At 42.2% G+C, this 24,554-nt stretch overlaps 1 protein-coding gene across 1 annotated transcript in view; it reads left to right on the plus strand.

The window, feature by feature from the left end:
• xylt2 (xylosyltransferase II) overlaps positions 1-24,554 on the plus strand; it is a 30,241-nt gene that overhangs the window by 1,455 nt on the left and 4,232 nt on the right. Inside the window, exons 2-10 of the mRNA XM_034711110.1 lie at positions 9,108-9,669; positions 9,943-10,118; positions 16,466-16,668; positions 16,959-17,039; positions 17,328-17,544; positions 20,986-21,162; positions 21,278-21,534; positions 21,628-21,823; positions 22,282-22,615. Of these exons, the coding sequence (XP_034567001.1) occupies positions 9,108-9,669; positions 9,943-10,118; positions 16,466-16,668; positions 16,959-17,039; positions 17,328-17,544; positions 20,986-21,162; positions 21,278-21,534; positions 21,628-21,823; positions 22,282-22,615 (2,203 nt within the window). The remainder of the gene's footprint in view (positions 1-9,107; positions 9,670-9,942; positions 10,119-16,465; positions 16,669-16,958; positions 17,040-17,327; positions 17,545-20,985; positions 21,163-21,277; positions 21,535-21,627; positions 21,824-22,281; positions 22,616-24,554) is intronic.

Below are 24,554 nucleotides of genomic sequence, written 5' to 3' on the forward strand. Positions count from 1 at the left end.
GTGGATTTACTGCAACAGGACAACTGAACAGAATCCTATTTTAGACTCACAGTGTCCAGTTTTCTGTCTGCTCGTTCTTATTGAGAAAAATAAACATGTGTACGTGGTCAGGTGTCAGCCGGGAGCGCAACCGGGTCAGAATCAGTCCAGCGGCGGAGAAAAAAAGCACTCGTGGAGGCCTGTCACTCAGCTGCCCCCAGCTGAGCGTCTCTACGCTGTGTGCAGTCAGCTGATTCTGAAACCTGCTTTAAACTTAAAACACCTCCACTCAGCGAATGACAAGAGAGCAGCGCAAGAGACTTCATGATGTTTAACAAGCAGAGTGAAAATCAGATTGAGCCTTTTACTGTTTAAAAATAATATCCCGATACAAATTTTGTTTTACTTCTGCTTTTTTAAAATATATTTTACAGAGGTTGTTTCACTTCTGCTTGAAGCTCTGGGAATGCTTCCAATAAGGCTTGGAATATGAACAAACCAAAATCTATGTTCATACTCTACCAAGACAACTCCACACTCCACCCTTTAGGAATGTTCAGAACCGCTTATTTTAAGTGATGGTGGTAAAAGCAAGCCACAATATTTCAGAAGAAATCTCTACAGGGATTTGTGGAAGTTGTAAAGCCGTGTTTCCTCTACTGTTTTCCCGTTGTCTTATGTAACTGCTTGTATTAGTTTAGGGGAAGCATAAAGTATGTCAGTGACACCTCAGTATTTTTGTTTCAGCTTTTATAACAGTCCTGAGTTATTCTTGAAGCTTCAACAGATCTCAGAGCCATCATTGCAGAGTTAGAGGATGTCTGCATCATTGTGGGAGCATGTGGAAGATCTCGGTCATGTCACATTGTTCATAAGCAGTCCGTCTGCTTTGAACTGTCAGTTTTCAGCTTGTTTACACACAGCACTGGCCTTTCTGTGTGCGGCTGCTCTGTGTCTGTGACCTTTACTGAGATTTGAATCAAACACAGAGCAACATATCCCAGGGCTGAAAGGCTAAAGGTTGCATCCACTGCAAACCACTGAAACTATTTATTTAACACTAGCCACGTCCACCGTGAGAAGCTTATCTCTGAGTCCCCCTTGCACACCTGTAGCTCTTTACCTGGAGGCTGTGTTCGCTTCTGTTCTCCTTTTAAGTGGAGAGATTGGTCGTTAACAGATGTGACCTGTGGGAGACTGTTCACACTCATAGATCCACATAAATGCAAGCTGAAACCTGAGGTTTTCTGGTATGACAGGTGTGTTGGACTGTATTGAACATCTCTCCTTTCATGGATAGATTTCAGATCTGCGCCTGGAGGGTGAAGCAGGCAGCAGATGCAGGGACTGAAACAGTGGAGGGCTGGGCAAAACAGATGGTTTGATAATTTTTCTATACAAATTAAAGCAACACTTATCCTCATATGCAGTTTGAGAACTCTGTGAATTTGTGGAGTGATGGTGGGAGGCTCAAGTCACCATACTGGACTGAGTGATTCAGACTAGCAAAAGCCTGACTTCTCAACTATCTCTATAAATAATTTTCACCTTTATTGGATAGGACAGCTGGAGAAAGACCGGAAATGTGGGGAGTAGAGAGTCAGGGAAGACATGTAGCAAAGGTAGAGGCCGGGAATCGAACCTGCGACCACTGCGACGAGGACTATAGCCTCTGTATAATGGTGTGCACGCTTACGGCCAAATTCCACCAGATCTGTGTCCAGTCTGCTCCGATCCCCCATGGCACTAGATCTGATGGGTCTCTTATCAAGTCAATGTTACCTCTTTTCGAACAACACATTGTATTTCCGGGATGGTGCTCGCGCTGGTTTGGAGCTGGTTGAACTCGCAAACCAACACGGCACCCGTTTGTTTTTCTGCCCGCTTGAGGCCGTGGAAGAGGCATGTCGCTTTTCCCAGCAGCTTTCCCTCACAAAAACAACAACGATGGAGGACAATGGCAGCTTGTCCCCTTTGCCGACCAGCGCTTTGCCCATTTATTTATTTTTTTATGCATGACAATGGCGGAAACAAGTTTGCTTTGTGTTTTTGATCCTGGCAACCCTATGCGGAAACCCCGCCCCCTGGCCTGTCACCCCTGACGTAAGCGGTTCGCAGTTCTAGACCAGCAAAGAACTAGAGCCGTTCTGGAACCGGTTTTCCTGGCCCTGAAACTGCCTCGGTCGAAAAGGGGTATGTGTTAACTTCCACTGGATCTGCTCTGTTGCGGTCCGGCTGCGTCTCTGATCTGGCAGGTTGGAGCCCTCCGGATCAGATACACAAGACTTCTATTTTTGCCGGATGCTGGAGATGGAGCGGGACAGGAAGTCAGGCACCAAATCAAAATCAAAATCAAAACATCCAGTTAATTTTCAGAATAAAACACTCTGTGTTATCACCAGAACGTATTTCACTTAACTACAACAACAAACCGTCATGATGAGCGGAGCCAGGCCTGGAGTCAACAGGTCAGAGGTTTTCAGAGGACCCCTTTTGTTCCACTCATTTTATGTGTCTTATAGAGAACATGGAGTGTCTTCACCTGCTGCTCAATCATTGCTTGGCAGTGGAAAGTGGGGGCGTACTTATGTGCATTGAAAAAGCTGCAAGGTTGGCATTTTGTCGTAGATCCATCCAGGTCACTGTCGTTTTCATGGCAATCCTTTATCAAGATCATTTGACGCCCCGGCCCTCGATGAGAACAGGGGTCTTGGTTCTTTTAAGACCCAGACCATTACACTTAACTCTGATTCTCTGTATGTGGATGGCCCTTTTCCATTTATTAATGCCTACATGAAAAGGTTTACTTCCTTTGGACTCATAGATGGAGCAGGAAATGTGACTTTCATCACTTTGCAGCCGCATGCTCCTTTTGACCTCTATCACCTGTTTACATTATCAGCCTGCAGGCTTTCTGCTGCCTCATCAGGTGTATTCAGGCTTAAACATGCTTCAGCTCTGATGTGGAGGAATGTCTAGCTACCTGACGCTCACCTCAGACCATAAACGAACAGGAGTGCATCTGTGATAAATGTCAGAACATCTACGAGTTTCAGAAAGAAAGAAAACCTGCACCGTTTATTCAGTTGACCTTCTTTTGTGAATGATCTGAAGCAGGAAACGGCTCTGTCAGTCCTCACGTTGCTCCAGACTGCTGCTCAGTGCACACGCCAGCCCGAAGATGTTGGCAGACGTCTATGCAAATGTCAGTGCCGGGGTCTTTGCATGTTTGCAGAGTCACAGAATCAGATTTCAGGCTTAAGAATGCACATTAATCATCACTTCACCCTCCGAATGGTGCATGTTCAGTCAGAGAGGATCAGCAACATGATCGAGAGTGTCTGGATTCCTCCATGCTCTGTGGTCTCAGCGTTTACTGGCATCTCCTCTGCCGTGCATGTGTGAACACAGCCTCGCGTTAAAGCCCCTGCACAGATGAGGGAGCGGATTACGAGGACAGAAGAAGACTCAGTCAGCCTTATGTCGCCCTCTTTGCTCTCTCCTACAGAGCTGAGAGTTGCTGCTGACTCCCAATTCAGCAGATGGCGATGCTGATATGGTTTCACTCAAGTTTAATTGGAAAGTAAAGAGGCGGCTTGGCTTGCCTTTGAATCAATACATTTTTGTTAATTAAAAGCTGTGAAAACGTGCGATAAGGAAAATTGAAACATTAGCCTCCCTGCTGTGTTCTGGCTTCTGTTATAACTCGACTTTATCAATGTACACTGACAAAAGACGCACATCTCCTCTCATTTATGTTTCAGCCACCTTAGAGAGGAAGTTATTCACTGATGTTTTAGAAGACGTTAAATATTCAAAAATTTCACACAACTTTGATAATTAAAGGACAAAGTTTTATCATAATTAAATCCTTGAATTCTGTAATTCATGTCCGAGCTAAAATCAGAAGGAAAGACGTTTTAATCAGAACTTGCGTCGCACTCGCTCAATAGCAGCAATATGGCTGCCACCGACGATTGGCCTCAAAACAGCGCTTCAGAAACAGATGGGTGACGTCACGTATCCTACGTCCGTATTTTATACAGTCTATGGTGGGACCTTGTGGATGTGCAGAAAACATCTTTATTTAATTACATTTGATTCTGTCCGCGTGTCCAGAAAATATGGACGCAGTATCCGCGACGTCACCCATATGTTTCTGAAGCGCTGCTTTGAGGCCAATCGGCGGCGTCAGCCATATTGTTGCTGCTGTCAAGCGATTGTGACCTACAGAGGCGGGCTTTGAGTTTCCTAGCCAATAGGGCTGAACGATGTGGACAAAATTTCATATGTTGATATTCATGCCAGATATCTTTATCGATACGATGTGATAAGACTATGGATTCAGTGAAAACTAAGCATTTTTCAGAATTCTCTCTGCCACACACCCACACACACACACACACACACACACACACACACACACACACACACACACACACACACACACATACACACTAGGGCTGTCAAAATTGCTCCAAATTGACGTTCGAATATTCGCTCTAAAGAAAACCCCAGAGGTTCGAACCATTCGAATATCTATATTTGACATAATCTTATAAAGTGAAGGCTCACAATACTAACAGAAAAGTACTTCAGACTCACAGTGTCCAGTTTTCTGTCTCCTCGTTCTTATTGAGAGAAATAAACATGTGTATTCGGTCAGGTGTCAGCCAGGAGCGCAACCGGGTCATAATCAGTCCCGCTGGAGAAAAGCCCAGACGGATCTGATGTTGCTGGTCTGTAAACGTAGCGTACCTGAATTTCCCACCTGTCTGTTGCCTTTGTATCCAAAGGTGGGAAATATCCTGTTTAAAGCTGTCAACCTTTGTGTCTGTGTTGTTGTTGGCAGCAGTTTTGTATTGATCCTCTTTTAAAAAGCAGCAGTTTTGTATTGATCCTCTTTTAAGAAGCGCACGTGGAGGAGACCTTACGCACAGCCGCAGCCGCCAGCTGAGCGTCTCCGCTGTGCGCAACACCTTTAACAGCTGATTCACATCGAAACATGCTTTAAACACCTCCCTGATAGATGAGTGTAATATACGACCACATGATGTTTGTTCCACGTGACGGAAAATTGATAACAAAAATGTGTGTTTCGAGTAATTTCTTAACAATCAATTAATCGATAATCGATTAATTGTGGTCATCCCTAATTTGCGCATTATGTCAATAACAGGTGGACAAACTAATACAAGGAGACATAACTACTTGTATATGTATTTTTATTTCAGATTTAACATGCCTAAAACATACCTACACATTACAAAACAAGTAAATGACTTAATGGTCTATACCGTAACACTTTTAAGACCGGAGACCTCTCGCTCGCCCCCCTCCCCTCTCTGTGCGTAATGCGCAGAGTGAGTGCTGAACAAGACTTGTGCGAGCAATGAAAGGTCCTGACTCTTGTCCCTAATATAGGCAGGCTTCATTCAGTGATTGAAGCAAATATTATTAATATTTATTGAAGTTAAAAACGAAAAAGTAGTCCACTTACATTCTTGGCGCTTGTATTAAAAAAAGAGAGGAAAAACTACATTTTATCCCAGTGTCACTGATTGTTGGGCTCTTTTAGTCCACTGTCAATGTAGGGTCTTAGGCCTGACAGGTTATTTGCCAAAAACGTGAGGCAGTCCACATGTGAAGAGGTCCTATCTCTCTTTATTCACTATGTTCCCAGCGGAGGAAAAGATGCGTTCAGAGCGCACTGAGGGACAGAAAGATTTCTCTCTGCTTCATGCTGTGCATGTGTGACTCCTGTGACCTGTCCCTGACCCGTCATGCAATGCGCACACTCGCAAAGCAGCCGCCGATGTGTTTTTTTCCACAGTCGAATATTCATTTTCACAATGGAAACTCCGTTTTTTTAAAAATATTCAAATATATATTCAAATTTAGAATATTTGTTGACAGTCCTAATACACACACACACACACACACACACACACACACACACACACACACACACACACACACACACACACACACACACACACACACACACACACACACACACACAGTCTCTCTCTCACTCCCTCTTCTAAACAAAGTTATTCAAATAAACATGGTTAAACTTACCTATAACCAGGGAAAGCACTGAAGTCGAGTCATTAGAAGTCGAGTCCCAAGCTCTGAAATTCAAAGACCTCCTGAACTAGATCACTTCAACATGTTAAATTTTAACATTTATAACCTACAGAATACCTTACACTGAATTTATGTAACTAAACTAAGGGTAGGGTAAGAAATGGAGGATACAGTGAAGACAAATACATCTTCAGTTTAAGGTTTTCAGCCTCAAGACGTAAAGACAGAATAATACTGTATTGAGCTTCTTTTCAAAGTAGACCCAGACTATGAACACGAGTTTTAAAGTGTATTCAGGTTCAGTCTGTACCTGCAAACCACTCGAGAGATCTACAATTTTAATTGAGGTGTTTGAGTCTTCACAGGGATGCTTTTTCCTTGTCATGTTTTTAATAATTAAAGGAACCCGGGCCTCTTGACTGGGTAAAGTTTGGACATGGTGTTCCTGCAGGAGGCTGACACAACCTGTATTCACTGAGAGAACCTTGCACCGCAGTATCTGATTCATTACTGGGCTCCACAATGCCTCTTTACTGTACTGCGCCTGATAGTGAGATTTGCAACCACTATCTTACAGTGCTGTGTTGGTTGGCAGCTGTTTTATTGGCAGTGTGTGTGTTATCTGCCTCCTCGTCCGACCACGCAGTCTCAGTCTCTTTTCGGTCCGTTCCCACCGCTCCGGGCTGTCAGCGTGCCATCAGCATGAGGCAATCGGGCCCACATTCTGCTGCGATATCATCCCACTGAGACTGTGAGCTCGCAGCCCACTCACCGTTCCTCTTTCTCCTCTCCAAATCCACATTCTGAAGAGCCTTTTTTTCTGGTCCAGTAATCCACGGTGCCAGAGCTTCTGTTTGGTGTGAAGATTTAAAATTGCTTCAGTGCTTTTTCATTTATTTATTTATTTTAAACTTCTATTTTTGGGGTGTGAGCTCAGCTCTTTCCTCTACACTCATATTAGACTATTTTTATAGTTTCTGGCATTAAAACAGAAGAAAGAAACACTGTTATGTTTTTGGTGAATCAGACTCTCGGTCCATTACTAACTCAATATAAAAAAAGGGCTTCAAACCAACCGCTGGTTTTGTTATTGGTTATTCATAAATTGGGATTAGTCATGCTTCCCTTTTAAATGTTCCTCAGTCTCACACAGACACACCAGCCAGAGATGTCTCTGTTTTTACGAACCAGAACTATGGAACCCTCTGACTATTGAATCTGGACATCAGAACAGCGAGCTCTCTGGGTGTTTTTAAAAGTAAACTTAAGACTTACTTTTTTAATCTAGCTTTTAATTTAGAGTCATTTATTTTTAGTCCTGGACTTATTATTATTATTATTATTATTATTATTATTATTATTATTATTATTGTTTCTATTAATTTTTATTGTTTTTTGGAATTATTTGAATCATTGCTTTAACATATTTGTATCTTTATTTATTTATTTATTTTATTCATCTGGTCTTGTTAACGCTACCTTCTATTTAACTTTTCTTTTCCTTATTTTATTAATTTAACTGTATTGATTTGATTTGATTTTTAAGCATTTTATTTATAATCACACCTTTTATAATTTTACCACTGCTGTTGTTTTTTGTCTGTTATTACTAATTACTAGTAAAATTAAGACTTACCTTTGTTTATCTGAATTTTAATTTGAAGCAATTTATTTTTAGCTCTCGACTGCATTATTCTAATAATAACTATTATAAATATTATCCTTATGATTAATATTAAATATCATTTTTATTATTGTTGTTATATTATTTTATTATTATTATTATTATTTAACATTAACTGATTTTTAATTTTGCTTTCTACTCATACTTATTTTATTAATTTTGTATTGATTTAATTTTATTTCAAGTATTTTTTCTGATCATTTTTTAAAATTGTTTTTACATTTCTGTTGTTTTCTGTCTCTTTTAGAAAAATATGTATGTATCTTTTATCAAACCAAAAGTCTAAACCAAAAACTTTGCTTTACCAGATAAACAAAAACAAGCACATCTTTAATGTTAAGATGCTGAATTGGACATTTTGCTTAAAAATGCACCAGAAAAATCATCAGTTATATTAATAATTGAGGAGTTTGCAATGCATTATACATTCAACTTTTCGAGATGTAATAAAAAAACTTCACTTGAGAAATCTTAAGACACTTTTATCAGAGGGTTCACATAAAATCAATCTTTTATCTCACATATTTATCCACTAAAATGTCTATCTGAGGAACACACAGCCTAACACATCTCTTTGTTTTTATCACTGCCTGTCACTGAAACACTCATATATGAAAATTAATTTCTGTACTAACGTCTCCTGCAGGGACGTTACAGCCAGATATTTTGTCTCTGGGACTCTTAAACTGTTTTATGACGGCACTTCAAAGCAGAGTCGCTCTAAGAGGATCACGTCTCTACATTTCAGGGAGCCTGAAACCCTGTACACAAACCCTGAAGATGTGGTGAAGAGCTTTGATGTTATAGATTCATTAATCATATTTAGAATGATAGAAAGCTGGGTCAGAGCAGGTGTGACCTCTGGTTTCTTCACACACACACACTCAGAGAGACTGCGGTGTAAATGTGCGATAAGGATTCTCTGTGTAATCTCTGTGATGTCTGAGGTTTCATGCTCGGCTGTTTGTATGAAATGTGTTCATTTTTCCTGCTTTTTTTTTTTGCCTGAGGGTGCAGACAGAGGTTTGTTGAGGTCTCTGCACTGAATCACTGCTTTCATTGTATGTCGTTCAGTGTGTGTGGGAAAGTGTGTATGATAGTCAGAACTGTGCTTTTTGCTGATTAGCTACAGAAAGGCAGAGGCTCTGCTAAAAATAACTCAGACACAGGAGAGAAAAAAACACAACTAAACATGTCCTCTCCTCTGGGGCTGTTTCAGCTGTCGTCCTCGGTGCGTCTACCTTTTAAATCAGTGTTGGATTGTGAATCTCCTCTCTGGAATGTTTGCCCACTGACTTATGGAATGACTGAAAACAGGATTTATATGATCTCCCTCTGTCCTCTCTCTCCTCAGAGAAAAACACGTCGGTCTAAGCTGCCTGATAACAACAGCCAGGACCCAAAGAGGGACCCGGCACTGTGGGAGAAACAGAAGTCTCTGTCGGGGAGGAATAAGGGCAGATGGAGCCCAAAGTTAGAGAGGACTGGGGGCACAGCAGCCAGCGCGCTGAGGAGAGGGACGAACCGCAAAGGGGAGAAACCCAACCTGCGGGTGAAATCTCCTCAAGAGCGGGGGATGACCGGAGCAGGAGTGGACAGCGTGGTCCTCCACGATCTTTCCAGCAGCCGCAACTTGAGTGACACACGAGGTGGTGGCAACGACGGAGTGGCTAAGATACCCGCTGCTGCTGCAGCCGCCGCCGCCGTGCTGGGGGAGCCGGGCAGCGTGGACGGAGCGCACCAAGCCCCCAGCAGTGACTTTGTGCCCAAATGTGACATAATGGGGAAGGACGCGCTGTCCGCTCTCCATCGTGCCGGGTCGCAGCAGTGCCGCCAAGAGATCGCCAACATCGTGTGTCAGCATCAGGCTGGGCAGCTCATGCCGCAAACTCTTCCACAGTTCTGCCCGCAGCTTGGTGAGAACTTTAACATCTTCTTTTAACTGAGCCTGATTTTAGGTTGATATTTAATTTCATTTATGGGGAGCGTCTCCGTACAAGATCTTCTTCAGGAAGTTTTTAAAAATATTTTTTGAGTATTTCTGTTTAAAGAGTTATTACAATTGGCAGTTGTAACATTCCAAAATCAAGTTATTGAAAAGTATCCTTCTCAAACTTCTGCCAAACGATGTAATCATTTGGAATCCTCTAGACCTCACAGAGCCCGTCCTTCATGTCTCTATCCTTCAGGTGTTCTGAATCCAGTCCAGGCGGTTGGCGAGCTGGACAACAGTCTGTCTTCCATAGAGAATCCTGTCAGAGTGGCGTTTGTGCTGATGGTCCACGGCCGAGCTGTACGGCAGCTCAAACGCCTCATTAAAGCCATTTATCATCGTGACCACTACTACTACATCCATGTGGACAAGGTAAGACTCAGACGAAGATTACTCTACCATGCATCAAGTCGAATGCATAAATGAAATCACAGCAGCTTCTTTGTTAATTTAGATACAAATCAGAGTGCTTTCCACATGCAGGGAAGGCAACTGGAAGCAGTTTCTGAGGAAATTGTGTAACAATATTTAAGCTGTCTGTGGTTTGCACAGTTTACAACTGATAGAGGAAGTCAGGAAAAACGACTCCTTTGAGACCATAAACTAGACGGTTTTAAAAACTCTGATGCAAAGGCAGACATGAATACAGGGGCTTCACCCTGGAGAAGGGCCGAGTGATTTTAGGGAAATATCTAATTGCGATTTTTCTGGCAGATATTGCGATTTCAATTCGATTCACTATTTTCTTCAAATCAAGCTTCAGTGAAATAGATAAATTCACACACACACACACACACACACACACACACACACACACACACACACACACACACACACACACACACACACACACACACACACACACACACACACACAATTACCAATGGCAAGATCAAGATGAAGCCTGTTTCCAAAACAGTCAAACTAAGATACTCAGGTAACTAGAATCTTTCATACAGTTAAAATGACCAAGCAGCACCAAATCCCCAATTTATATTATTAACAAAGACCCAACATCAAGACAGGATAAGATCCAGTCCCATCTTACAGACTGGACTCAGTCTGATCTCATCTTAATCCACCATGAGCAGAGCACTTTGCAACATTTAGCAAGTTAAAGTGACAAGGACAAACTTTCTTTAACAGGCAGAAACCTCCAGCAGGACCAGACTCATGTTAGACAGACATCTGCTGAGACCGTGTTGGAGAGAGGGACAGATGAGATGAAGAGAGAGAGAGAGGGATGATAGGGGTGAGATGGATGGTAGTAGTTGTAGCAGCTGGAGTTTGGCATCTCCACAGCAGCAGGCCATCTACGGCAGCGACTCAGAGGAACCTACGAGACAAGGGAGCTCAGGGACTCCAGGAGAGTCTATGATTAGTAACTTTAATGAGGCAGGGAGAATTAAAGTAAGTGATAGCGAGAGATAGATAGGATCCCAGTGTGTCAGTTCCCCTGGCAGCCTGAGCCTGTAGCAGTATAACTAAGAGCTGGTCCAAGCCTGAGCGAGCTCTTACTATAAGCTTTATCAAAAAGGAAAGTTTGAAGCCTCATCTTAAAAACAGAGAGGGTGTCTGCCTCCTGGACCCTGACTGGTAGATGATTCCAAAGGAGAGGTGCTTGATATCTGAAGGCTCGACCTCCCATACTATTTTTTAGAGATCATTCCCTTTAACACCGGGCAAATCAGTCAGGTTGGGGGAAAATTCTACCACGTTGAAAATATGTTTAAAATGTAGACCAAACCTGATATTTTCAGGTTCAAGCAACTCTTTTTCAGTCCTTTTCCCCCATTTTCAACTTGTATGGAAAACAGTCATCACGTTCTACCCTCTGCATTGTAAAAGTCATGTAGTTGCAAAAAACAGCAGGATTCTGTGGGGATAGTTGCAGAAAAATCCAAAAAGATATTTCTTGTTCTGCTTGTGACCTGGATTAGGTACGGCTGTGATACTTCCTCTCACCGTATTGCTTATTCATGCTCAGGATGAACATTTAGGAGTGTGTTTGTAACCCTGCTTGGTGCTGCTGGCTTCACTGGGCTTGTACCAGTTGGGTCTTCTTCCATTATGAAGGTTAAAGTCGTCCCACGGGTCTCGCAGTGTGGTAAACGGGATTAGCCCGGATAGAGCCAAGTGTGGTTATTCTTAGGGGCTGGATTTAGACGAGGAAAAGTCTACTCTTGTGAGCAGCTGGGAGGCAGAAGACAAATGTAAGGCTGAGCGGTGATAACTGAGGCCGAGAGCTCAGGTGTGCGCGGGGAAACAGGTGCACCTGTGTAGCCGGTCAGGTTGTTGGGTCCCGGGGAGTTTCTCTGTTCTGCTGCCAAGGGACGAGGCAGTGATGTATAAGGAGTCAGTGGGACAGTCACAGTTTGCCAGCCTCAGCTCATCCATCTCTGAGGTAAAAGCCTGTGCAAGGGATGAGGCAGTAAAACAGGTCAGGCTGTTCTGGAATCAGTCCACAACCAGGGAACCAGAGCGTGCCGAATTATAGGCCTCTTTTCTTTAGACTTTATGTTTGTTTGGGTTTTTTTTACTAATAACTAGGGACTGCACCGAAATAAAAAATCTTGGCCGAAACCGAAAACCAGTTTAGTTGAAGCTAGTTTTGTATTGCAGTTTGAACACACTGGGTTAAAAGAGCTCAAAGTTATAGACAGAAATGTCAAAAATGTTACAACTGTCCCCGGTCTCCCCTACCATTGCATTTATGGCTATGACTGTGTACTAACAAGGGATGCACTCCAAATATTTCAGCCGAAAATGGCCCAAAAGTGCATTTTCGTTTTTTGGCCGAAACACTTTTTTCACCAAAACAACACGGCCGAAACAGAATGTTGTGGTGACGCAAGCAAAAAACGCGAAAAGCGAATCCTGTAGCGCAGATCACAAGTTCCCTGCGACAGTCACTTCACACCAGGGGGTCCTAATAAAGAACATTCCCTCCCTTCTTGCACCCTTTGAGCAGCTAACGAAAGAGATCAGCTCCTCTGCATCTGTAGCATCCGTTGTTCCTTTAATTGCAGCACTAAAGCAAAGAGGTTGAGATGGACCACAGTGTGAAAACAAAGAAAGTACACTCCTAGAGTCTGTCAGCACAAGTTTCACTGAGATCTATCCAGATCCTCTGCACTTCATCGCGACTGTACTTGATCCGTGCTATAAAGATCATTACTTTGATTTGGGAATAAAGCATCGAGCACCAGAAATGATCCAGGCCGCGATGGATGCGGAGAACCCGCTTGGAGACGGAGAGGTGCACAGCGCAGGAGAAGGAGCACAGAGCGGCCTAGGGGCAGGGGTGTGTCCAGAGCTTTTTGACCGGGGTGGCCCAACTAAGGCTCTCACATAGGCAGGAGTGGCCAGTGCATTTACAAATAAATCAAATTTACCCTTTCTGTCTTCACAACATACTTTCATTACAGTATTAAACAGTTGTCATGATTCCCTTTTGACTTAAAAAGAAAATCATGACAAAGTGGCAATAAATCTTCTAAGCTTAATTCTCTAAGGACTTACAAAAGATGTTTTTTCAAAGTCACATTTGAGAATAAATGGCCTAGCAAATGCCTGTGCAACACAAACAGAAAACGCATGGCTTAATCTCAAATCCAAGGAGTGAAATGTTACAACTGTCCCCGGTCTCTCTACTAATAATTGGCATAATCATTTATTTTGGTGTTTCGGTTTTCGGTTTTCGGCCTTGGATCCTCATTTTTGGTTTTCGGTTTTGACCAAGAATTTTCATTTCGGTGCATCCCTAGTACTATCCTCACTAAAATCAAGGATCTCAATGAACATATCAGATTACGAGGGTTCATGTCCCTCATCTGGTTCAGAGAGACGAGTCCTTTTTTTCTGCGCTCTGTTCTCCTTCTCCTGCGCTGGATGCTTCTCCATCTCCCAGCAGGTTCTCCGTATCCATCGCGGCCTGGATCATTTCTCGTGTGCGCTGCTTTATTCCCACATCCAAGTAATGATCTTTATAACACTGATCAAGTACAGTTTTCGCTTGCTTCATCACAACATTCTGTTTCGGCCGTGTTGTTTCAGTCATAAAAGTATTTCGGTGGAAAAACTAAAATGCACTTTTGGGCCATTTTCAGTGGCCGAAGTTTTGGTGCATCCCTAATGTTTACTAATAACAGCAGAAAAACTATACCAAAGCAATCCTAACACTCACACAATGCAGGTAAACAATAAATATCACAGATGAAAGCCAGGGCAGCTTTCACAGTACTACTTTACTTTTCAGTCAGGTAGCATTTTATATTTGTTGTAAAAGTTGATTTAAATGCTTAATGCGACTTTAATCATTCTTATATTGAAAGTCTGCCAACATTTGAGTTCATCTACTGCTTTATATTGTCATGGCTCTTCTACTTGATGTACGCTCTTTATTTAAGGCGGCTCAGAGTCAGTAAAACTCTGTTTGTGCTTCATTGAACCCGATTAGATTTTATGTCCCCGAACACTAAATCCCCAAGAGTCCTTTTGTCTTAAACTGCCCATTTATCGCTTGAGAGCTTTTATTAGCCGTGTTTGTACGGAAACAGGCGGCTTGTTAATAAGGTGGTAATTCTTCTAATTTAACCTCATGGGAAGTAAAAAAAATAATAAAGGTCTTTTGAACCTCTTGGCTTCATGCGGTCTTCACTCTCTTGTAGTTCTCTCTCTCAGCACTTTGGATTCTTCTGTGGAATTCTCTGAAGCTGCTCTGGGCTTTGAATTCCTGTGAATTCATCATTCTCCCTCCCTGAGGTGTACTTCCTGCTTCTTTAAACTCAGTTTATCTTGGTCCTGTGTCACCACTGTCCATGAGAAGGAAATGTGCTATGAGGCAGACATAGTTAGTTTGAAGTTTGAAGTTTTTATTTTACAAGACTCCATAAATTCGTACAGTCCAGGGTCAGAGCGCACAGCACGATCATTCCTTGTAAGGAAACTGAGGGAGAAAATTATGACAGAATAAAGGAAAACAATAAAGATAAAAATGCATTCCTTAAAAAGACTATCTTGTCTTCTTTTCAGGCTTTTGAGACAAAATTAACGAGTTTAAACACGTCAAAATTAAACAACCAATTCAGTTTTTTTATTTTTATTTCAGGCTTTTTACAGGAAATTTGTTGAAATAAAATCTCTGAGGTCATAATAATTTGTACTGTACAAAAGAAAATGGGACTCTGTTTCCACTTCATACAAATCACACAAACCACAAACAGTCTGTTTTCTTCTAGGACATTTTTGAATCGACCGACCTCAATGGCCAGAGGAAGAATACCAGATCTTAACTGTGCAACCAAAGATCTTTGGCTTCTAGATAAACGAGACGTTACATATAATTCGGGGGTGAAATTATGCTTGATTTGCGCATATGTCCTTAGTTTTGGTTCGGATAGAACATTTTCAAACCATTTTACTTCATATTTCAACATTAGCTTATCTTTCAGAGTTAACATCACAGCATAAATTATTCCTGTAGATATACAACATGTCCACATCCTCAAAAATAGAGTAAAAGCTATTTTGTCTATTGCAAGTTATGTATTTTGCTCCAAACAAATACCTTCTTATTTATTCTGTCATCTGACATTTTTTATTAGCCATTCCACAATCCTATCTTTTCACATTTTCCCTGTACAGACTCTGGGACCCAGCCTATATCTCCCTGAATTGCTGGGATTGGAGCATATCTCCTTTTTTTTCATTTATGTTTTTTGCCATTTTTGCCTTTATTTGATAGGACAGCTGGAGAGAGACGGGGAAAGTGGGGAGTAGTGGGGGAAGACATGCAGCTTAAGAAGGGAAATTCAGTTGTTGCAGCCACCCAGACATAAGTACAATCAAGAAAAAGTTCCAATCAGTAAAATAAGATAAGTGAAAATACAAATAGATAAATAAAGATAGAATACAATTTAGATATATACAATGTTACAAATGGAATTTAGATAAATACAAATGTTACAAATGGATTAAATAGCAGTAATTTCAGGCAGCATTAAAAATGTTTCAGTAATGACAGGTTGACATGGTGTGATTATGGTTGGTAATGACAGATTAAGCAATATAATAAATAAATATGGGTATATAATATGACCATAAGTTGTAGTAAACAATAATAATGTAATAATAATAACTTAATAGAATATAGCATAATATGTTTTGAAGGGAATGATCTACAAATCTCTATAATATAGCAGCTTAGGGACGGGCCGGTAGTCGAACCTGCAATATTGCCCGACATATCTCTTTTCTTTCAAGTTATATTTTTTGGCATTTTTGCCTTTTAATGGGGAGGACAACTGAAGAGAGACAGGAAACGTGGGGAGCAGAGGGAGGAGGAGGACATGCAGCAAATAGTCAAGGCTGGAATCGAACGTGCAACCTCTGCGATGAGGGCTTTAGCCTCTGTATATTTGGCACGCTGTTAGACTGCTAGGCCAACGGCGCCCCGACATATCTCATTTTAAATGTTCTTTTTTGGCCATCATGACGCGCCACCTGACAGAACATGGTTCATACAACTCTCCCTCCTAACTAGCAGTGTGAAAGGAGAGTCTGGTTGTCCTGGCACGAACAGAACCACTCCGTCCAAACTTAGCTTCACATGGTCGTAAACTTTGTGGATTCTCAAGACAAAAATGGATCCAAGGATTGTAAAAAAAACAACTCAAATCTCACAATCTGTTTGACCCTTTGCTTTTATTTTTCCCCAGCGCTCTGGTTACTTGCATCGGGAGGTCCTGCAGATAGCAGAGCAGTACCCTAACATACGAGCCACGCCCTGGAGAATGGTCACCATTTGGGGCGGGGCCAGCCTGCTGAAGGCATACCTCCGCAGCATGCAGGACCTGCTCTCCATGCTGGACTGGAAGTGGGACTTTTTCATCAACCTCAGTGCAACAGATTTCCCCACCAGGTTGGTCCACAGAGTGACATCATCATCATTACCATTATGTAACTTCCTCATCAGTGCCTCATCAGTTCTTGGATTTCTTCCTCTGAGTCTTAATCAAACAGATTTCAGTTTGAACCACTCAATCCGCATAATGAGCTTAGATTGGTGGACATAATCCAGTCCAAAGAAGCTGATTTCACTCATGGATATATCAGCCTGTGCTGCACTCATGCCAGCATTTTATCTCTTCAAATCTTCTGGAAATCTCTCTTCTTTCTTTCTTTCAATTCTCATTTGAAATGCTCCTGCAGGACCAACGATGAGCTGGTGTCGTTCCTCTCGCAGCAAAGAGACAAAAACTTCCTGAAGTCCCACGGGAGAGAAAACGCCCGGTGAGTAAGCTACAGCTGGAGCACAAATCTGGGTGGTGTTTGACCATGTTGTCCAAAATGTTACTGTTTTTCCCCAGCAAAATTAAAGGGCTAGTTCAATTATATTAACAGAAATTGTTGTGGTGTAAGTTTGTATAAAAATAAACCTCACTGAGTCCATGCAGCAAAATGGACCAGTGTTGGAACAGTTATGAAAGACAGAAGGAGTTTATTTACCGTGTTGACTGCTGCACATTACACAACAGCGTCTCCTCCACACATCAGTGTGAACTCTGCTTTGTGTTCAAGGTTTATCAAGAAGCAGGGCCTCGACCGTCTTTTCCACGAGTGTGAAAACCACATGTGGCGTCTCGGCGAGCGCAGCATCCCCGACGGCCTGGAGGTCTCAGGTGGCTCTGATTGGTTCGCGCTCACCCGCCGCTTCGTGGAGTACGTCATCAACTCCCAGGATGCCCTGGTGTCGGGGCTGAAGCAGTTCTATTCCTACGCTCTGCTCCCCGCCGAGGTAAGCAAGCCTTAGGTGGTCTGTTCCCCTCCCGCAGTTAGACAGACAGTTTGATCTGCGGCAGGCTCGTCCTCTCCTGTCAGCTCAGCAGAGGAAATGTAAGACTTTAAGCTTTCGGGCTCAGTGTGCTGCAGAGACAGCAGACGAGAGAAGGGTTTACTCCACTTTATCTGACTGTGTGGTTTCATGTCGCAGTAGGTGCAGAGGGTTTCTCTCTGATGTTTGGAGCTGACAAAGTGTGTACCTTCAGCAATTTACAGCCAGTGATTAAAAACTGTTTCCTCTAGATTTACAAGAAACATCATACTGTTATATTTGTACATTTGCCTAAAAAAATAATGAAAGTGTTTTCAAGGAAAAAAAGTCTGCTGTAATGAGTAGGGGTGCAACAATACATGTATCTGTATTGAACTGCTTGATACAGTGGTCTCGGTTTGGTACGCCGTATGAATCGAACAATGCGCAATTTTATATTTATTTTATCAACTTCTGACAAGGTGCTCTGTGCTGAAAAGCTCAGTGGATCTGCGCTCGACTACTCCGGGCTGAATTGTCGAGCGCAGATCCACTGAACTGCGCGTGCCCCCCACATTCATTCAGTCCAAGCAGCTGAGACAGAAGCTACATGCAAAGCTAGCTCGTTGCAACATGGCAAATGCTGTATCTTTTTATCTGAAATCAAAGATCCTCCATCATCCTTCACATCTGGTGTTTGGGACTATTTTGGTTTTCATGTTAAGTATGACCCTGATTAGGGGTGTGCGAACAAGGCAGTTCAAGTGCAAAATCACGATCACAATTTTATCATGATCACGATTTTATCACGATTCTTTCATTTAGATTATTTAGACTATTTTACATTCATTTACATTCATTTACCAGTAAAACAAACCAATTTACCTATTTAAAATCATAGCCTTAAATGGATAAAAGGATAAAATTACAAAATTTAAATACAATTAATTTGAAACAGAAATATTGACATGCATAACTTCAAGTTCTTTTAGTCAGTCTTTTTCCTGTCTTAACTCAAAATGAAAAAGAACTTAAACACAACATTAAAGTACGGTGCACACTTGCTGGGGGATCATGTCCTTTAAAGGTGACATATCATGCAAAATGGACTTTTTAATGGTTCTCTACCTGAAATATGTGTCCCTGGCATGTCTACAAACCCCCCGAGAATGGAAAAAAATCCATTCTGCCCCTGTTTTGATTTCTCCACCTTTCTGTAAATGTGTGTGAAACGAGCCGTTTCAGACTTCCGTGTTTTTTTTACGTAACAACAATATCCGGTCTGTCACGGAGTCAGAGCTCGGAGCTTGTTCAGCCCATAGACTGTATAAAATAATACTAAATCCCCCCTCAGTTTTTCATTACCTGCACAAATGTGTGCTAACAAGGAGCTTAGGAGGGAGGCATGCTAGTTGTAGGCTGTCTTAATAAACACAAAGGTCGGTTTTACTCCCCACGTCTGCAGATTTGAAGATCTAGTGGATGATTTTTATTTACCATGGATAAGTGCTAGTTAGCATAGCTACATAGCTACATGTCGTAGCTGTAGCTGTGTACCAAGACACACGTCAACATACTGACAAATAAAACAACAAGAAACACTAAATCTGTGACCAATCCTTCAGAAAAGGTCCTGCTGCCTTTCTGGCAGAGGTCGGTTTTACTCCCCACGTCTGCAGATTTGAAGATCTAGTGGATGATTTTTATTTATCATGGATAAGTGCTAGCGCTAGTTAGCATAGCCACATAGCTACATGTTCGTAGCTGTGTACCAAGACACACGTCGACATACTGATAAATAAAACAACAAGAAACACTAAATCTGTGACCAATCCTTCAGAAAGGTCCTGCTACAGGCGACTCTCCGTCAGGATCAGATTCTGGATCAGATTCAGAGGGTTGAAGTAACGTGATCTCTGAGCAGCCGTGTATATTCAGCCAACATGTAAACATTAGATCAACGTGCTGGACAGCCGAGGCACATCCACTTCCTGAGGGGGCGTGGTCAGAGAGAAAACAGAGTGTTCTGAGGAGGACTGAAGAAGAGGGATTTTCAGGCAGGCCAAAATCTGATTTCAAAGTGTTTTTTTGAGCATAAACTTTAAAGACATGTTTTGGGGACCTCTTAGACCAATATATATTGATGAAAAAAGCGTGACATGTCACCTTTAAGATAAAACGTTACTGCTTCAGTTACATCTTTCCAGCGCTTACTTGTTTTCTCATCCGGAGTGCCCTTATCAAATGCCTGTGTCAAAGTTGTCTGTTTTGCCTGTGTGGATGGAGGCACGACACCAGTCTCTTCACCTTCTGACTTTCTTCTGCATACTGTTTCGGGTGCTGTCTCTTCAGGTGGTTAAAAAAAGGTTAGTTGTGTTTGCATCTGAGGTGCGGACCTTCTCGGTAGAGTTTCTTTTAGGGAGCAACTCCTCACTTTCACTTTCATTTGCAGCCATGCTTTCTCTCACGTAGTTGGGGCAAAAGGGGAGGGGGGGCGTAAACAAACCAAGACACTGCCTACAGCTCGCTCTGATTGGTTCATCTGTGTGTCTGTAGTGCTTACATGAAGCGGACTAACAAATGGTGGGATTCGGCAGAGAGAAAAAAACTTTGGATGCGGCTGTGCATGGGCACACAGACTTGAGGCACAGGCACGGCACACCGAGGGATAGGATGTGCACTACAGCCGGTTCTATGATCTCTGTGCTTTGGCAGATCGTCGTCACATTCTAACCCATCATGATCTGAGATCGTCATATCACACGCCCCTAACCCTGATTGAAAGCGCGTCGTGGACAAAAATACAACAGTATGTCGCAACTGTAACACCAAACATGACAACACATTTACGCCAACATCACCCCCGTGTGAAAACAAGTGGAACCAGACAGAAACAACAAGCAGCAGTGAGCACACATGCTACAAGCTTTACCCATTTAGACAGCAATTAGCACATGCTTCAAAGAGGGTTAAAATAAATCGACCGGGCGATAGCTTCTTTTATTGCTGTCGACATGCAACCCTTTTCTATTATGGATAACGTCGGGTTTCAAGACATGCAGCGGTCACTTGAGCCCCGTTACAAGATTCCTTCACAAACATATTTCACCGATATTGCAGTTCCTGCTTTGTACAACAAGACAAAAACCCAATTAGAGACAGCAGTATCTGCAGTATGCAGTAAGTATGCACAGCAGAACATGTCAGGTATAGCTGCAGCTGATACATTTAATTTAATTTAAAAACTGTACTTTTGAGTTGAAGCAAATGTTGTTAATTTCAATAAACTACAAGAAAAAAAAAGGCGAGTGATATATCGAACCGTACCGAACCGTGACTTTTGTGTATCGTTTCACCCCTAGTAATGAGAGATACTTGTGAATAATCTGTGATGGATAACAGTCAGTGTTTCTGTTTTCCTCGTAGTCCTTCTTCCACACGGTGCTCGGGAACAGTCACATGTGCGACACCCTGGTGGACAACAACCTGCGCGTCACAAACTGGAACCGTAAACTGGGCTGTAAGTGTCAGTACAAGCACATTGTGGACTGGTGCGGCTGCTCTCCCAACGATTTCAAACCTCAAGACCTCATCCGGATCCAGGTGAGGGATCCTGATCCGGCTGCAGCTGCTTGAATGAACAACCAAGTTAGCGAATACCAGAGATTGTTTTACTCTTTTAATGCTTCATTTCTGTTATTTTGCTTTTCAATCACAGCAATTGAGTCGCCCCACCTTCTTTGCCCGTAAGTTTGAGTCCTCTGTGAACCAGGAGGCCATAGACATCCTGGACACTCACCTGTACGGTCAGTACGCTCCTGGCACTGTGGCCATCAAGGCGTACTGGGAGAGTCTGTTTGAGCAGCCGGACGGCGTGACCTCACTCAGCGACATCACTCTCACTGCTTACATGTCATTCTTCCGCCTCGGTCTCAAACATCTTCAAACCTCTCAGAGCACCGTGGAGGTCTGCAGGTCAGAAACACTTCTCCCTCACCTGTGACTGAAACATCACGAGTATCTCTCTGCTGAATAGAAACCTCATCGTCTGTGTTTTCCACTCTGCAGGTTTGAAGCAGTGGGCTTCCCTCTCTCAGTGCACTTGTACTTCTATGATGACCGTTTTCAAGGATACCTGGTGCGTCAGGAGGTTCAAGCTGTGGGTTCAAAGGTCAGGGAGACACTGGAGATGTGGGCGGTGCCTCAGGCCATGCTCGTCCTTGAGACCAACCTGAAGGAGTTTGAAAGATTGAAGAATCTGGAAGTAAGTGAACTTCTCTTCCTCGTGTTTTAAGATTACAGTCCCTGGTTATCACTGAGGTTTCTTCTTGCACAAACTTTTAATAACAAGTTTCAACAAGAAAAACATGCTGCTGAGGAAGATTTTCCTCCTGATATGTAGAGAGTTGGAAGTTTAATCAGAGCTTGATCTGACCAGAACTGAACTTTGAAGTTTAATTGGTTTAAAGAATATTTTAATTGTTAGAGAAAGGCTGGTATAGAAAGTCTGTCATTTTCACCTTGTCCTTTAATATGAAAAATCAAAGTCACACACATCATTGTGGTTTCAAGGAGACTGAATGACCGGTCTGACGGTACAGGTCGGGGCATGTCTGTGACAGAGATGAGTCTTTGAGTGATGAAACGATAGTATCACAGCAGCAGGGTAAGGATGTCAGAGCATTAGAGTGTCAGATATTCACCTGTACTCACCTCTAACAGATCGGCACAGACTGGGACCCTAAAGAGAGAATCTTCCGGAACTTCGGCGGGGTGATCGGCCCTTTAAGCGAACCTTTGGCAGTCCAGAAGTGGGCGCGGGGTCCGAACCTCACAGCCACCATCGTTTGGATCGACCCCGCTTTGGTGGTGGCGGCATCTTATGATATCACTGTGGATTTGGATGCCGAGTACACGCAGTACAAACCTCCACTTCAGCGCCCGCTACGACCTGGCACCTGGACCGTACGCGTATTAAAACAGTGGGAGCGTGTGGCAGAGGTTCGATTCCTCATCATGCCGTTAGCCTTCAAAGACAAAGAGCCACTACGCAAAGGTGAGAGTTATAGCAGTAGACTTTTATTTTGTGGATTCAGAGAAGAAAGATGAGGATATTCTACATTTTTATTAAAATCAGATCTCATGAAAACACCAAAACACACCATGTGTCAGGCTGTGTGTACATAAATCCACACATCTCTTCTCTTCCTGTGCAATTACAAACTCAACCTTTCTTCGTGGAGATTTAAATTTGAATATGTCGTTAATATGTAGTTTAGATTTATTTATTTTGGGGCATTTTTGCATTAAATTGACTGAACAGCTGAAGAAAGACAGGATACGTGGGGAGTAGAGAGTAAGGGAAGACATGCAGCAAATGGCCTACGCGAACCAGCGGCCGCTTTAACGAGGACTATAGCCTCTATAATAATAATAATGATAGTAATAATTTTATTTATAGAGCACTTTTCAAAAAAACAAGTTACAAAGTGCTTTACATGGGCAGCAAAATAAAACAGGCAGATCATTAAAAAACACAAGTCAAGATAGAGAACTAAAACATAATTTAACAGACATAAAATTCCCCTTAAGGAACTTTGAAGGAATACAATTATTTTAAAAGATATTTCTTAAGACGGTTAAAATAAAATAGAGTCAAATTAAATTCAGATAAAATCTGGGAAGGTTCTGCAATAAAAGTATGTTTTAAGAAGGGATTTGAAAGAGCTCACTAACTCAGCAGACCAGACCCATAGTATATTGGGCACATGCTTAAACCGCTATGACGCCCCTTTATTGTTAATTTTTTTGAAGCGTTGCACGCTGTTTTTAGAAGATGCTCATCAAACAGGAGCTCCTCTTATTTCAAATGACAGTATAAAATATGGACAACATGTCATTGTATAAAAAATAAGGCCAGATTAATGCTGTGATGAGAGCTGACATGTTGCGTGGGTGGAGCCAAGATACACCCAGAAGCCATCAGAATGGTAGTGCCACCAAATTAATGTCGCTTCAGCTAACCAAAACCTACCTTTTAATTTACCCAGGAAATGTCCCACAGGCCCAAATAAGAACAGATTCTTGTGTGGGTTTGACGCAAACACTGACTGTAACAGAAAGTTAAGACTCTTGTGTTCGTGTTTGTTACGTTTCCTTTCACCGCTCCTCCTCTTCTCTCAACACAGCTGTCGTAAAGTCATCATATCCACTCTTTTTATAGCACCATATAAGTCATTAAAACACAAACTTATCAGAAAAATGACCACGTGGTCATAACTCAGCATGATAAGAACTAGCTTTAATGACAGAAACCATGCTTGAGGAACATTTTTTTAATGTGTGTTTTGATTTTATAGTTTGAACCATGTTCCATCTGTTAACATGGAGTAAGCAGGCTTTATGACCTTTACTGCAGAGAGTCAGCAGAGGAAGCTCTGAAAGTTTGGCTTCTCTTTTAAGGAGCTGTCATGTCATCCAAACAGCGTACGGTTAATTTACTTTAGGCCCTGGAACCTAAATTTCCTCTTCACACGTCTATAAAATAAAGTTCACTTCAGTCTTGAAAGTATCTTATGTGTTGAGGACTACAGGGCCTTGGATGAGTTTTAACCCCTTGAACAGTTCAGTATGTGGTCATGTCAGAATTTGTTATGAAATCAAAAATTGAAAAGCTTTGAGTGTTTCTTTAAACTTCTATGATCAGGTGCAACATGTTACCTTCAGATGAATGCTCGTGCATCTAACAAACACCTGCTCTTCTGTTCATGGTCTGTTCATGTCTGTTCACCAGACGGTAAACAACCCAGATACGTCTATTTAAAATCCGGGAGGTTACACCGTAAAATGTGCAAAAGTGGAAGTAGTGAGTACTTATGTGAGGCACCTTTTCCTCACTTCAGTGTTGCGTACAAGAGATTATTTCAAAACGAAGCACTGTGGCAACAGTGTGACTCAACCAAGTGGACTTTAAACATTTTTGAGAGAAAAGTTGA

The sequence above is a fragment of the Notolabrus celidotus genome, chromosome 20, assembly GCF_009762535.1.
Source record: "Notolabrus celidotus isolate fNotCel1 chromosome 20, fNotCel1.pri, whole genome shotgun sequence".
Taxonomy (NCBI): domain Eukaryota; kingdom Metazoa; phylum Chordata; class Actinopteri; order Labriformes; family Labridae; genus Notolabrus; species Notolabrus celidotus.